Source organism: Zootoca vivipara, chromosome 5, assembly GCF_963506605.1.
Source record: "Zootoca vivipara chromosome 5, rZooViv1.1, whole genome shotgun sequence".
NCBI classification, from domain to species: Eukaryota; Metazoa; Chordata; class Lepidosauria; order Squamata; family Lacertidae; genus Zootoca; species Zootoca vivipara.
This window is the reverse complement of record NC_083280.1, coordinates 46,162,402-46,178,987: the sequence shown is the minus strand read 5'-3', so window position 1 is coordinate 46,178,987 and position 16,586 is coordinate 46,162,402. Positions and strand designations below refer to the sequence as shown.

General features: G+C 43.4%; 1 protein-coding gene across 1 annotated transcript in view; it reads right to left on the bottom strand.

Moving 5' to 3' along the window:
* CFAP58 (cilia and flagella associated protein 58) overlaps positions 1 to 16,586 on the bottom strand; it is a 94,164-nt gene that overhangs the window by 28,657 nt on the left and 48,921 nt on the right. The window contains exon 15 of the mRNA XM_035133533.2: positions 11,541 to 11,645. Coding sequence (XP_034989424.1) covers positions 11,541 to 11,645 — 105 coding nt within the window. The remainder of the gene's footprint in view (positions 1 to 11,540; positions 11,646 to 16,586) is intronic.

Genomic DNA, 16,586 nt, shown 5'->3' with positions numbered 1-16,586 from the left:
TGAGAAATTAGCCCTTAGTTACCCCATGCTGAATTGATGTCATAGCATGTATATTTGAGAAGTTAATCCAAGCGGTGAGACCTAACCTTGATAAGCAACTTGAAGGAAACATTTTCTAGCAGCTGGATTCATGAACTTCACTACTGCTTTCTAGTGAGGTGCATATATGCAACAAATTCTAGTTTGGCAATATAACAAACTCCTTTGAAAAGAAGCTATTTATTCACTCAAAGCAATTTCAAGATGAAAGACACACAGATCCTAGAGCCATATTCTTCTTTCCATAATAACATGTCCTCTAAGAGTATATCCATAGGACCTGAAGCCAATTCAATATGGTTTTAGGCTTGGGCTTGTGGCTACTCTGGTTCCCCCAGTGAGTAAGAACACAATAAGAGTGCTGCTGGATCAGATCAAAGGCCATCTAGTGTCACTTTCTGTTCTTATCGTAGCGTGCCTGATATCTCTGGAAATACTGAAAGCACTCTTTCACTCATGAGTCCCAGCAACTAATATTCAGGGACATTAAGCCTGTTACTGGAGGTAATATAGTCACTATGTTTAGTAGTCATTATTGACCTATGATAGGAGATAGACAGTTTTATCCTTTTGATTTTCCAGACATTTCAAAAGTCTTTTTACCATCAATTATGATAAGTTAAGCTGGAAATAGGAGCACTACCCTGCAGTGAGTCTGCTCTTACCATCTTACCTGTGCTAGATAGACAGGGATATTTGTGCAAGCTTCTTCAACTTTACAGATTTTGAAAGTTTAAGACTGCTCTCTAGGAAGGAACATTATTTAGTTAGAAGCATTGATAAAGGATATCGTATTTTCATAGGCAAGCGGCTCCATACAGTTGTGGGGATGCACAATAACAAGGGTTTAAGGAACTCCTAGTTAAATAACCTGCAGCCAAGCAAGGGGAGATTGGAGTGGTTTCTCTGCATCAGATAGAATGCATTGTAGTCTGTATTCTGCTACATCCCTGACATGCCTCTCTGTCTCTCCGAGTGCTTTTAAGTAGTAAGTTTGTCCCCTACAGTATGGAGCAGATTGCACCAAAATGACTAACATTTTCAAAACAACTTAATGAGAGAAGAAGATACCTTACAGCCTCTTAGAAGATGTTCACCCTCACCTTGTCTTCCAATGACATGAGTTGAACATACTATCACTATACTCAGCATGTTTTCTAAGAAACAAAGTAACACAGAAGTTCTTTTCTGCATTTTTGTTGGCTTGCCATCTTCTTTTGTTATGGGAAGTAGGAGTTTTCAATTTCCTAGGACAACAAATCAATACTTCCAATGCACACACACAGCCAAGGAAGGCAAATGGCTGGTAGTTAATTCTTTAATGACAAAAGCAACACTTACAGCACTTCCTAAGGTGCACCAGATGCACACACTTCTTGCATCTACATAGCTGGCATTAACTTTTCCAGGTTCACACCTGGCGGAGCAGTTGAAGCAACAGTAGGACCATGCCCTCCCCCGGGCTTATGTATCCTCGTCTGATGGTGTGCATGTCTGTAACCTGAGACTGACTTCTCCTGCACAGAGGTTGTCCCTGCACTTCCCTCTTCAAGACCCTCCTGGTTCTAGGAGACAGACAGGGGATGATGGGGATTTGACCAGTTCACCCCTCACATGAAGACATAGCTGCCAAGTTTTCCCTTTTCTCGCGAGGAAGCCTATTCAGCATAAGGGAAAATCCCTTTAAAAAAGGGATAACTTGGCAGCTATGCATGAAGAGCCTCTTACTTTGCTTCTGACACATCCTACCCCCATCTCCACCACTGACTGACCCTTCCCTCTGTCCTGGCTGCTGCCTTGTGTGTGGGATCAAACCCCCAAAATCACTGCCCCCCTCTACTGGGTCAGCCTCCAGACCCCCTGTCTCCGTCACACACTCACCAGAGCCCTGTAAGTCCCTGACAGGCTGTGACCTGTACAGAACTAAATAGGGGTAAAATCTACTGAACACTGTGGGATTTTCTTCCAAGTCCATGGACAGGGATAGCCTGACGACTGCAGTCCATGTGTTGGTAACCTTGAGGCTGGATAACTGCAATGCACTCTATGTGGCAGCCATGAAGTCGTGAGCTGCCCCAGAGCTAACTGCTTTGATGATGAAGTCCCCCAACACCAGCAGTCTGGAAGTCCTCAACACCACCTCCAAGATCAGCTCAGGCAGCAAGACTGCTGGGCAGCAAAGTGGGAGGTAACCAATGGAATCCCTAATCTGTCCCAATTACGCAACACCAGGAACAAACACTCTGGTCCCCCACTGAACTGGACAGAGAGCCTGGCAAAAGATAAATATATAAATTTATTTATGTATTTTAGACTGTTTTATTCTCATTTTTAAGATGCATGCAAAATGGAGCACACCCATTAAAATGCATAGAACAAAAGCTTCCCTTGGCACCCATCTATCAAGAATAGGTAAGAAGAAATTATATAAATCCCATGTGATGCAATGGGTGCAATTTTATGACCCAGTAGAATTGCCTTTTAGCTCCAATGAATCTTTTAAATTCCCTTAAAACATAAAGATTAAATATTCATGGAGCTTTCCTAACAATAAACTCAAACTAATTTCTCTTCCAGCTGCAACTTTGTCTTCTTTGTAACTGGCACCTTTAGTCTGAAAATATCTCATACTAAGATCCCATCAAAATAGCTAAAAATGGTGAGGATTCCCCAGAGTTGTAATTTTGATCCAATTTTGTCTAATTCTTCGGTCAAATTTGCATCTTTCTGTTGTCCAAAAGAACATTCATCACACAAAAAATCCCTCTTCTCTCTTTGTGCTCTTAAAGAAAAGGTACAAAGATTCGATAAGACTTGAAGTGAGGAAGTTTTTTATCACAAATTCTTCATTTGGATGCTAAGTGATCTGCTTTATTTTCTCCATCTCTTGATGCAAGATTAACATAACTGGTTTTTATTGGAAAACAATTTTCCTTTTGTTAAATTCAGCTGATTACCTCTAATAGAAGAAGTTAAACTGATCATTACCATTCCTTTAAAAAAAAAGCACAGATTTAAAAGTGTTGCCTCCTCCTGAAGGTTTTGTTCTCTGGGGAGGAAGGAAAAGCTAGTGCTAACATCAGCATGCTTCTCAACTTAAAAACAATGATGATTCTCTCCTCCCCCACCCTCCCTATTTCACACACCATTTCAATATGAATTGGAATTTGAAATACTGTACTAAGGTGGCAATGTGAACACACCCTTTAGTCTCTTCTGCACAATATCATGTTTGTGTCCCATCTCTTGCTCTATGTGGTATAGCTCACCTGTCCATCTCTTGCCTAAAACTATTATAATCAAGGGGCTACCAACATTGCAGGGGGGCAACTGGAAAAGGGGGAAGGGAGCTCCCAGCCCAGTTAGAACTGACTCTCTATCCCAGATTGCCTCCCAAGGAGGCTGCCCAATCCTCAAATGGGGTTTTGCAAAGGTTTTAGAAAACTTTAACAAAGGATCAGAGAAGAAGCATGTCAAACAATTTGAGATCCCTGAATGATTTAGGGAATAACAAATGCCAAGATTTAAAAGCAAGAATGTGAAGTGTAACAGGCCTATATCAGTGAAGCTAAACAGGACTTATTCTCTCTGTGCACCCCCTGCCAAATCGGTTCTGGGGGTACCCTAGGCATCTGAAAAGATTTAGGGCAGGGAGAAAAGAGGACATGCTGATGTACAGAAAAAAAGTTATTGAAACCAACAGCACTTCACTGGATACGATCCATCAAACTGAAACAATACAGCACATGCTCCATAACCATTTTTTAGGTTCAGGCTAAATCAGATATCAAGGTGAAGTACCAACTTCAGGCTGAAAACACTGCTCAGAAATATATTTACATAGAAATCCCATCATAAATATTTGTTTGATTAAGGGTACAAGAGTCCTCTTAAACCAAAACAGTTTAAGGGTTCAGGACTCCAAAAATTCACTATGTGGATTTTAGAATCAGACTTTGGGAGTGGGATGCTACCAGACCTATGCGAAATCTCTAATATGTTGAGGATTTCACAATGTATTCTGGAATACGGAGAGTTCTTTTTGCACTGTCTCTCAGCTAAAACCATTCTTTTTCCTGCATATATCTTCTTTATGATCATGACAAGTCTTTAGAGAAGATGACTGACAACCAGCAGGTAATATGATGTCATTGCACTGTTATCTGGTTTGAATGTGCAGATAAGTAAACCAGACTGTTAGTCAGTTAGACAGAAAATCAAATTTAGAATGGGAGTTGGCTTTAAAGGGAGACGGCTAGATTTTTAAACAAATAAATACATGCATAATTCACTATTTCCTAAAGCTATGCTAGCTATATCTACAAAGTAATTACTATTACTTTGTTCATTTACTATTTGTTATTTGCTCTCTTATACAGTAATAGTACATACTTCTTCATTAGAGATTTGTATGCAGTGGCTGGCCACACAGCGTGGATCCTGCAGTAGTAGGTTTCCTGCATTGTCGATAGATTAGACTAGACTTTTGAGGTTCCTGACATGATTCTATGAAATATAAGAATTGTACCTGAGCAGATCATGAAGCAGAACATTCTAGAAAAGTCTGCCGCTCCCAAAGTTCAAAGTAAGGAAGATTCCACTTAGTTGCATAACCAGTAAAGTTGCACAATTTGATTCAAAACCATCCTAGACTGCAAACCTGTAAAAAATCTGCATTAACAAAACATTACATGGAAAAAACCATGTGTTCACCCAGAGGCATCCTTCTGACATTTCTAGTGCAGTGATTCATGTGTCTGAACAGAGAATCCACTTTTGAACAGCACATTCCACAGTATCATTCAAGGAAGCATTGAAGTTTCCCAACTTGTTCAAGCCCTTATTATTATTATTATTATTATTATTATTATTATTATTAGCATTAGTATATACTGATTTATATACTAGGGGATGGGTAGTACATCTGGTGGAGGACACTTTGTGCTCCTCCTGGGGTAGTTGGTCCACCTTTGGTCCCCACCTTGCAGTCAGTTCTCACCTGTAGTTCCTAGAAGCTGTCACACAGCATGTGACAGTGGCCACATCCCGGGAACGGCTTCAACTGGCCAGCTATACCAGGTGAGGACAGCTGATGGGCCTCAAACCCCTGGTGAGTTAGGGACTTTCCCTGCATGCAAAGACAGGCAATGGCGAATTGAGTGGACGAGACCAATAGTAGGTCCAACGGTCAAGAAGGTGGTTTCTGCACATGCTGTATGGGGCTCGTCAACCTGAGAAGGTAGTCCATTTAAGAAGGAAAACTAATCCTCTGCTACCTTGCAGGATATCTTTAGGAGAAGAAAAGGCTAAGGAGTAAAACCTACACAAATATGGAGTCCCTAAAATGGTTATATATGCCTTCTTCTGGCAACTCTTCTGTTTAGGGGGGCTTTTAATGTTTAATAGATTATTTTATTTCATTTTCTGTTGGAAGCCGCCCAGAGTGGCTGGGGAAACCCAGCTAGATGGGCGGGGTATAAATAATAATAATAATAATAATAATAATAATAATAATAATAATAATAATAATAATAAATTATTATTATTATTATTATTATTACTCTTGCAGCCAAGCTGGTGCCAAACATATTGCTCTGCTTTCTTTCAACCACAACAGCAAGGCCAAGAAGGGGATCATGTCGTCTGGGCAGCCCAGAACCTCCATGCACACTGCCCAGGCTTGAACCCTAAGGAGGTCATTTTGGTGCTGCTAACACAGGAGTCTGACTTTCCTCCCAGGGGGACACTCCACTGTCTCTCAAGACAGATGGATGCCAATAATATACCCCACCTTTTTCCCTGAAAGGGACTCAAAGCATCTTGCAGACAAAACAAATGAAACAGCTAAATAGACGAATGCTCACTTTCTCCTTGGAACTTTCTCTTTATAATTCCTCCACAGTTACAAGATTTGGATTAGTACTATCCCTTTGTTCTTGGTTTTGTTAATGTTCTTTAATGTAGGGTCAGAACTTTCTTCAGTCTGTTTACTGGAATTACCCAATTATCAGATCCTGCCTAAAGCTGTAAATTATCTTCAGAGTAGCCATTAATATATTGAGAGTTTCTGGAATGTGTTGAAAACTCCTTTCCCCTGGCTTAGATCCAGTGCTCACACTCTTATCAGCATAGGAGCCACAGCTGCACATCATCTTCCAGGTCCACTGCAGTAACATGGGATACAGGAGGAGCCCATGCAAGCATCTATACCCAATAACATTTGTTTATGGGGGTAGGGGGTCTCCCATGATTCTCACATTATATGGGAATGAATAAGCTGCTATGGCTCCTGTACCAGTGGAAAAATGCAAAAACCCAGTTTTAAATTTCTGTACAGACCACTTAGATTCTCTGTCATTTATTCTACTGCTTCTACTGAACATGTAAGCTTACTGGTCAACTTCTCTCTTTTTTTACAGGAATCCAAATACCTTACACTCTTCTTAGGAAATGTCATATGGCAGTTGAGCTGAAAGCCAGAGAGGCATGGAACAAAATCTGGATGGAGCTGTGTAGTACTGTATTTGATAAAGAGCTGTTCAACAGTGGAATTTGCTGCCAAGGAGTGTGGTGGAGTCTCCTTCTTTGGAGGTCTTTAAGTAGAAGCTTGACAGCCATCTGTCAGGAATGCTTTGATGGTGTTTCCTGCTTGGCAGGGGGTTGGACTGGATGGCCCTTGTGGTCTCCTCCAACTCTATGATTCTATGATTCTAGGAGAACAGGCTTTTACTATGAAGCAAAATCTAGTGGTATCTTAAAGAGTACCACTATATATTCGTTATGGCATGAGCTATGATGGGGAAGACCCTGAGCACATGTAGTTCACAACTTTCAGCAAACTAAGAACTTTGGGGGTAAGGGGCAAACCTTGATAAACAAAAAGAAAATACTCTAAGCATATGCACTTAACTCATCATTGCTTTTGCTCATTTCCTGCATTGGGCCTGTAATAAACTTAGTCTAGCCTATCTCACATCACTGTTGTGAAGGTGTAGAAGGAAGTATAAAATGGTTGCAAAAGGAAACTTAAGACATCAAACCTTTGTTCCTTTTACCAGACTGATGCACCTTTATTCCATAAAGGGTCATTATTTTCTACTTCTCCTCCACCCCACAAATTAGTACAGTTCCAAGGCTTCAACCATTTGTACCTTGGCATGATCATTGTGTGTTTTAGATTCCTATGTCCCAATGAAGGGGAAAAAGGGGGGTAAGGAAACAATTGGGAGCTGCTCTTACTTTTATTTTATCTTCCCCATCCCCCAGCTTATTAAGCTAGACCAGCTGAAGTACTGAACTGCTGAAGAAAAATGAAAGAAGAGTTTGTTAAGACACTGAAAGATCTTCTGTGTTTCTGCTCTCCACAGTAGTCACAAAGCATCAAGCAATAAAGGTGCTGGATCTATCCTTTGGCTTGTGCTAAAAGCACAACAAAACATCTACCTGAGAGTCAGGCATGGTTCCTTTGACATTCCCTTCTCCAACAGACACACAGGCTGACAACAACCATTCAATATAAACAGTACTACAGACTGCACATATGAGATAAATCAAATGATGATTTTTAGGGATTAAGAGGTGACTGAAATAAAGTAGGGGTTAAGGGACACAGATGAGATTTCTATTTTTTTTTTCCTGTGGAAGCAGTTTATTGCTGCTGTGAGGATGCTGCACAATTGAAAGTCTCCAGACTTTGTACGTAATCATAACTAATGGAGTAAGCATAAGGGGGCTTTCTCTAATAGTCATTTTTATTATGAATAAAATTAAATTCCTAAAGTTCATTTAGCATTACATCTAATGATACACCCGAAATATACTGGATATTATAACAGTAGACAAAAGTTTACACGCACACGCGCACACACACACACACACACACACACTGTATCTTTCCATTTTTCAAAAAGTTACAATAGCTCTTTCAACAAAAACGCTTTCTCCAAAATACTGCAGTCTCAAATTCAGAGTATTCTAGAGAATAAAAGTACCACACTAGCTAGGCTCTCACTCTGACCCAATCTCCCCAGGCTTTGGAAACCAAACTGACCTGAATGCAGAGAAAGACCCATAAAAATTCATCTCCTGTTGGAAGTGGCAAATCTTCCTGTAGCATTTACAGCTGTGGTGTATAGGGACCCATTTATTTCCAGGTTATCACCTTCCACCCACAGCAACATAAAAGAAAGGCTCAGAGACTGACAGGAATCAACAAAATACCTCATTTCTTCCTGCAATCGCAGAGCAGCTCCTGGGAGAGCTGGGCAATTTGGAACAGTAGCTGAAGGTGGGAAAATGTCAACTATCTGTGAACACAAGGGCCTTTATCCAGATTATTTACAACCATATATAGGAGCTTCTGAGCTATGCTGTTATGCACAGCATCTACAACCTGGACAACACTAGCACTGATTATAGTTCAACATTTCAGTTCAGCTTCATCAACAAACTATCATGTCCAGAATACAACAGGAATAAAGTTGCCATGGTGTATGGGGCATTCAGATCTTCTGCTCAGTTCCCTTATTCCTAGTGTGCAGTACAGTGGTACCTCGACTTACTAAGACGATCCATTCCACGGCCGTCTTCGTAAGTCGAAGCCTTCAGCTGTCGAAGTGCCCGTTCTGCGCATGTGCGAAGTGCGATTTTGCGCTTCTGCGCATGCGCCGACCGCACGCACCGCTTCTGTGCAGGTGCAGAGCGAGCACGACGAAAAGACTTCCGGGGTTGTCGACTTCGGAAGTCGAAACCTTCAGAAATCGAGTCGTTCAGATGTCGAGGTACCACTGTAGTGGTCATGAAGCCCGCTAGATGACTTAGGACAGTCAGTCTCTCAGCCTAACCTACCGCAAGATAAAATGGAGAGAAAGAGAGAAAAAGTGTGTACATCAGGTGGGATTAAATGTAGTAATAAATAAATAAACAAACAAACTAGGGAAAAGTTTTATTTATTTATTTATTTATTTATTTACCTACTTACTTGCTTACTTTGTTATTTTATTTTGCCTAGGACAACCCAAAGCCAAACAAAACACCCCACAAAGATGCATTAAAACCAAGAGGGATAACATCCTACCCACTTCTAAAAGGCCACAGATAGTTAAAGGCCAAAGGCATGGTTACAGATGAAAGTTTTTGCCTGGTGCCTAAGAGCATATTATGATGGCACCAGGTGAGCCTCCCTGGGGAGAGCATTCTACAAATGGGAAGCCACCACAGAAAATACCCATTCTCATGTTACCAACCTCCAGGCTTCTCGTGGAGGAGAGACATGAAGGAAGGCCTCAGATGATGATAGCAAGGTCCAGCTTGGTTCTCATTAGTCTCTAGATGAGATGAAGACCTCAGGGTACAGATTTATGATTGTAGGAAAGGTTGCCATTTATTTAAACATACTGTGTTGAAAATCATACATCTCGTAATTTTGTATGTCGGGTGTTACCAAAACCAGGGCTTTTGATTAACACCCACCATCCATCCCATTCTGAACTATCAACCAGAACTATGCCAGAAATTTGGCACTGACCTCCAGCAGAAGGGAGCAAACTTGACTTTACACACTAACTGATTTAAAGGACAATATGCTGAGCTGGTCTTCAAAAATGAGCCACAATGCAGACAGGGCAAGTCAAAACCTGTTAAATTTAAATCTCATGCTGGTTCATGCTAAACTAGCAGCAAGGGAGTGGCTCAAGAGGAGTCATAACAAAACCCTATAAATGATCAACAAGCTAGTGATAAGATGAGGAAGGAAGAGGTTACATCTTAGTGTAAGCTGAAATCCAATTAATTCTTCTGACCATATACTAACTGCTATGTTTTACCCATATACACATGCTGAACTTCCTAAGGAAATTTCTAAAATGATATCTTTCTTCATTAATACTATGTTCCTTGTACTCACCAAGTGATAAAACATTGAACAGGAAATTCCAAAAAATACCTCATTCTACTTAAATAAGAGGAAAACTCCTGTTTCCAATGTGCATCCTGTATGCCTGCATTTTAGCAACATAAGATTGTTCAGGAAATTAAAAATTCCTACTTACCTGATGCATTTACAATCGCTATGTAGAGACATAAAAACACAAGGCTTAGGCAATTCTACTTAGAGGGAGAACATGCATGAACTCAAGCGGCGTCATTCCACCAGGTCAAAGCATCATCCTGCATCTCTACTCGTATTTTCTGTGTTGGGAAAATACAGACTGCCTTTTGGGACACAGAGCACTCAATGGACTTGCATACTGTGTGAAATGTAGTACAAAGTAGAGATACATCTTAAAGATGTGCAACCTTCCCTTCAGATTTTAGTGGCATTCCCCAATGCATCAATACGTATGTACCACAAAAAAATGAACTACAGAAATAATGTGTAAAAGGAGGAAATACTTAGCGTCCACTGCAAGAAAAACCAGTGATGTAGAAAACACGTCTTACTCTTAAGTCATAAAAAAACCACTGAAATCTTGTACCAAAGGTCATAATAAGCAAAATAGGAAATCCAACAGGCATTATTCTCTACTGACCTGGTAATTAGTGGCATGATCAAAATGATTCAGAATGACCTGACCAAGGAAATAATGCTGCCTTTAAAGCTGGCGCAATTGGTGTTTTGATTGCTATTGTTGCTATAAGTGGAAGTAGAGGGGTGGACTTTCCACTACATTTTTTATTCTGAAATGTGGGTTGCAGCAACAAAGTTTCATGTAAACAAAGTTTATATGTGAATAAGTGCTGCCATCTAAAGCTAGTTACTGGACATGCACTGTGTTTAATTCCATAAACTGAATACCGGAATATCTGAACAGCACTCAAGGCTTTTGCATACAATCCATCACATTTCTTCCTTTATTCTATTAGCTTTCTCAGAGATCATTTCTAGTCAGATTTGATTTGTGCAGTGACGGTACCATAGCCTTGCTCTATAGTTTTGCTGTAGAGCCATTTTAAAACAAAGAACAGCACGGCTCTGTACCCCAGAGAATTGCTCAGCTGGAGGAATATAGGAAGCTGAGATGCCTCAACTAAACTAGACTATTCCCTTCAATATAGCATAGTACAGCTGAGTGGTTCTGCACTGGTGAAGTGAAGCAAAAGTGTGTTAATCTAGCAAAATTATGTACAACAATGTGTCAGAAGGCAGCAGGAAGCCTTTTTGATTTAGACAAGTCTTCTAAGGAGTGTGCTCATTAGAAAAAGAAATTAGCCAGCAAGGAGCTGTGAAGACAAATAGATCTCTGTTCCATGCAACCATTCACATCACATGCACTATTCATCACACCAGTCATTCCACATGATCCCATCACCACTGACTGCACTAGCTGAAGGAAGTTTGCATTTTTCCCAATTGCAACAGAAGCACAGCCTTAGGGGATGACATATGGATCCCTCAGAGCAAATAAAAATAACATTTGTGCAGAAATGAACCCAATAATAGGGGAATGACCCAAGAGAAACACATGTATGTAAGCAGGATACATCCAACATGCCAACTGTACCTGGAGGAGCAACTCTTTTTCAACCACTTCTTCCGTCTTGCTAATAAGTCGTTTCTGCAATGCATGTATCTTTTGTATCAACTCATAGGTATTTGGGTCGCTGGCCTGCATGATAGGAATACGAATTTTTAGTTGCAAGTTCTGTGCCTTGTAGTACGCCTAATTGCTTAAAACTTAAATGAATACCTTCCACACTAAACATGGCGTTACATAATAAAACTTAAACTTTAAAGCTGTTATTTATTCCCCTAGCAATATGAACAGCCCAGGCTATCAATCTAGACAGTAGCAGGTTCAAATTGCTTCCACACAGAGCAGTCATGGAAATCTGCCTATGTACCTCATTTAGGGTTTGAGGAAGCATCAGCTTCATTGATCAACATGTGCAGGCAAGCACATATCCTGAGCACAATAGAACATAGTCACATGATTGTTGTCTTCTGGCCAGTCGTACTACCTTCTGAATTGTAACATTCATGCTACATTTTGTATTATTGGGCTTTCAAAGAACTTTTGATATAGCCCCTCAATCAATTTTTATTGCGGTCAAAGACCAGACAGCAAAGTTAACAATAACAACATATGCATATCTGCCAAGTTATCCCTTTTTTAAGGGATTTTCCCTTATGCTGAATAGGCTTCCTCGCGAGAAAAGGGAAAACTTGGCAGCTATGAACATATGCCACATCCACATGAAGAAGTGGATGTAATTAAAAATTGCCTATAAACTTATTTACATTAAAAATAACACTCCTTCAGCTTAAATCTGTATTCTGGAGATTAAAATGAATACTCATTCGTCAGTCATCACTGTCACCACAGCCTGTCTTGTCCTTGTTGCTACAAAACAGAATTTTGCAACAGGCCTAATGATATCCAGATTTTTATCAGCAAGATGTTTCCTCTGAGCATCCAGCTAATTTCCTTAATAAAGGTAAAATTAGCTCTCTTTGGGTATCATGGTACCATGGGCAGTATAGAAGAGCGTGCCAAATGGATTCACTCTCATCAGAATTGCATGGGCATAATCTTTGCTCAGCTGAGATGTCATGATATCTGCCCTCTAGTAGTGCTGAAGGGAGAACATTAAAACGGGCTCTGGAAAAAGTCTCTGGGGTTCGTGCAGAGATTTCTAGATTTTAGAGCAGGCATCCTCAAACTCGGCCCTCCAGATGCTTTGAGGCTATAGTTCCCATCATCCCTGCCCACTGGTCCTGCTAGCTAGGGATCATGGGAATTGTAGGCCAAAAACATCTGGAGGGCCAAGTTTGAGGAAGCCTGTTTTAGAGGATCAGATAAAATCAGTTTGGAATTCTATGTCCCAGATTTGTTCTTTGATTATATATCTGGCCCTTCCCATTTCCAAACTATTCAGGAGAAAGGCTGTAAAAGGACAGTTTTCGTGTAAATGCCCTTCCACCATTTTGTTTGATAGTTATCAACTAGCAACAAGGGAAACAGCCCAGTTGGGGTCTTATTAAGTCTTGTCATGTGTATAGAGTAACTAGCCACACTTTGGCTTCAATCCTATATAGGCCCGTCTCCAGTCACAGGGCTGCATTAGGGACACATTTACGGGTTCAGAGAATTGACCTAAGAAATCCTGATTGTATTTTTTCATAGGGGTCCAAATTAGAGAGGGGAAACTAGTTGTGTACCATATAATAGTTGTGCTATAGATTTTCCAGCAAATAGTTTAACAGCAGCTGGAATAAAATTTCCTCCCTTTGCTCAGTGGAATCTTAAAATTGCTGCAGTACTTTTTTGGGTACTTGGAATACTGTGTATAGTTGTGGCCACCACATATCAAAAAGTATATTTTAGAGCTGAAAGATGTGCAGAAAAGGGCAACCAAACTTACCAGGCAGCTGTGGAAAGTTGCAAACAACATTTGAGGTGTTTCAGTTGGGGTGGGGAGGAGTGAGTAGTAGTAATAATAATAATAATAATAATAATAATAATAATAATAATAATCTATATATATAAAGTCCAAGTTGTCCCTGCGTCCAAGCTGTCCCGTGTGTCCCTGGGGTACTGCGCATGTGCGCCAGGGACACAGGGATTGGACGGAGAGACAACCAGGGACACAGGGAACAGCCAACCGCCGCTCTGCCAACCGCCGCTCCGAAGCCCAGTCTCATGCTGGAGGTGCGCGGTGAGGCGGCGGGGGAGAGAAGCGCTCCCCCCCGGCAGCCGTGCCGCACACCGCCGGCATGGGACGGCGCTTCCTCGGGGAACCCGAGGAAGCTGAAGCGGCAGCGGGCGCCGAGGGAAGCCGGCTTTGGCTTGGCGGCGGCGGGAAGAAGGGGAGGAATTCCTCCCCTTTTTCCCGCCGCCGCCAAGCCAGTCCCCGAGTCGAAGTGCGGCGCGGCGGGTGCTTTTCGCCGTTTGCCTCCCCCTGGGGGGAAGGCAAACGGCGAAAAACCTCCGCTGCGGACTGGCTTGGCGGTGGCGGGAAGACCCGCCACCGCCAAGCCAGTCCCGGAGCCGAATTGCGTCGCGGCAGGGTTTTTTGCCGTTTGCCTCCCCCTGGGGGGAAGGCAAACGGCGAAAAACCTCCGCTGCGGACTGGCTTGGCGGTGGCGGGAAGACCCGCCACCGCCAAGCCAGTCCCGGAGCCGAATTGCGGCGCGGCGGGGTTTTTCGCCGTTTGCCTCCCCCTGGGGGGAAGGCAAACAGCAAAAAGCCCCCGCTGCGGACTGGCTTGGCGGTGGCGGGAAGACCCGCCACCGCCAAGCCAGTCCCGGAGCCAAATTGTGGCGCGGTGGGGTTTTTCGCCGTTTGCCTCCCCCTGGGGGGAAGGCAAACAGCAAAAAGCCCCCGCTGCGGACTGGCTTGGCGGTGGCGGGAAGACCCGCCACCGCCAAGCCAGTCCCGGAGCCGAATTGCGGCGCGGCGGGGTTTTTCGCCGTTTGCCTCCCCCTGGGGGGAAGGCAAACGGCGAACCCCCCCCCCCCGTGGACTGGCTTGGCGGTGGCGGGAAGAAGGGGATTCCTCCCCTTCTTCCCCCCACCGCCAAGCCAGTCCCCGAGCCGAAGTGCGGCGCGGCGGGGTTTTTCACCGTTTGCCTCCCCCTGGGGGGGAAGGCAAACGGTGAAAAGCCCCCCCCCGCGCCGCAATTCGGCTCAGTCCCCCACGCGCTTTGGTTTGGGGAAGCAGGCAGGGAGACGGCAACAGCCCGGGAAGCTGCCTGCTTCCCCGAGCCGTAGCGCATTGGGGGACAGAGCCGAAGATCGGCGGGCACTGTTTGCCGGGGTTGACAAGCCCCGGCAAGCAGCGGCCGCCGATCTTCATGTGACAGGCGGTGGGGAATGCAGGCAGGCAAGAGAGCAAGCGCCTGCCTGCCTGCCTGCCTTCCCCGCCACCAGTCCCCCGGTGCTTCGTGCAGCGCTGCTGGGTGCCGACCCGGCAGGCCGCTTCCTCTAGCGCCCGTTTTTAAACGGGCTCAAATCCACTAGTAATAATAATTTATTATTTGAACCCCACCCATCTGGCTGGGTTTCCCCAGCCACTCTGGGCGGCTTCCAGCAAAATATTAAAATACAATAATTCATGATGAATAAATTATACATGACGTGGAGAAAGTGGATAGGGGAATGCTCTTCTCCCTCTCTCATAACGCTAGAACCCAGGGCCACCCAATGAGAGCTGAATATTGGAAGTTTCAGGACAGAAGTATTTTTTTTACACAGTGCATAGTTAAACTATGGAATTTGCTGCCACAGGATGAAGTGATGGCTGCTAAACTGGAGTTTTAAAATGGGTTTGGACAAATTCATGGAGGATTACAATATTAATGGCTATTACAGTAGTCATGATAGCTGTGTGCTACCTTCAGAACTGGAGGAGGAATATATCCGAGCACCACTTGTCAAGGAACACAAGTGAGGCAAATGCAGTTGCGCTCATATCCTGCTTACAGGCTTCCCATAAGTATGTGGTTGACCATAGTGCAAACAGGGTGCTAGTTCACATGGGTCTGTGGGCTGATCAGGGCTCTTATGTTCTTATTCTGGTAGCTTTGGAATACATTGGCAAAATGCTACAGAGTGACTACTGTCATCAATTACTTCCAGAGGCGGTGCTCACATGGAAAATTGTGTTGACATGCACATGGTCCCAGAACATTTTATCAGCAGGGATCAACATTAGAGCTCTTTGCCCTGGGGCATCTGCTATTTTGCTGCAGGGCAGTAGTGTGAAAGTTTAGCCATTGCAACATGCTGCAAGAAAAATCTCCTATGACAGCAGGGTCTCAGAAGCAAATGCTTCTATAACAATGCAGGCAATTATAGGGTTTTCTAGCACAGGACGGCAAGCGGAGAAAGGGGTATTAGCAAACTGCATTTTTCTTATATATGCTATTGCTATTCTACCTTCACACTTGAAAAACAAATGAACCCAGTGATTCCTAATGAGATAGACTCCAAATACTTTTCCTTGTGTTCTACAACCACAACCACAACACACTGGCTCACAACACTGGCCCTGTTTGCATCCCACAGTATGCCAAACTATGTCTTTTACAGGGGCTGCACAAACATGCTGGCTCTCAAAGAGGAGCTCCCATGTGTTTTACTCCTCCCTAGTCCTTTTAGCACAATGTGGCAGTTAAGCCAAGGTTTGGCTCTGCATGTCATCTGAACCTGGCATCACAGTTTAGGTCTCTGCTCCTTAACCACAAGCTACAACCACTGGACAAATGTTTGCATAAACCTGATAAGCCATTGTTTGGCTTATTGTAAAATGTGAACCAGGCTGCCAATCAGGGCCGTCTTAAGCGGGTCGGGCGCCCGGGCGCCGTGGTGCGCGGATCGCTCCGGCGCCCCCGCCCCGTCCCAATTCTTCCCGCGGCTGGGGGGCGGGCGCAGCGCGGTTTCCACACGGCTTTGCCATGCAGCGCCCCCCTGCCGCCCTGCCACCCCGCGCCACCCAGCCTATCCCTAGAGCCGGCCCTGCTGACAATAGAAGCTTTCTAGAATCCTTCCATCTGTTTACACAAACGTGTCCAATTAATAAATTCCTAAGGACTAAAGCAGAGATGCT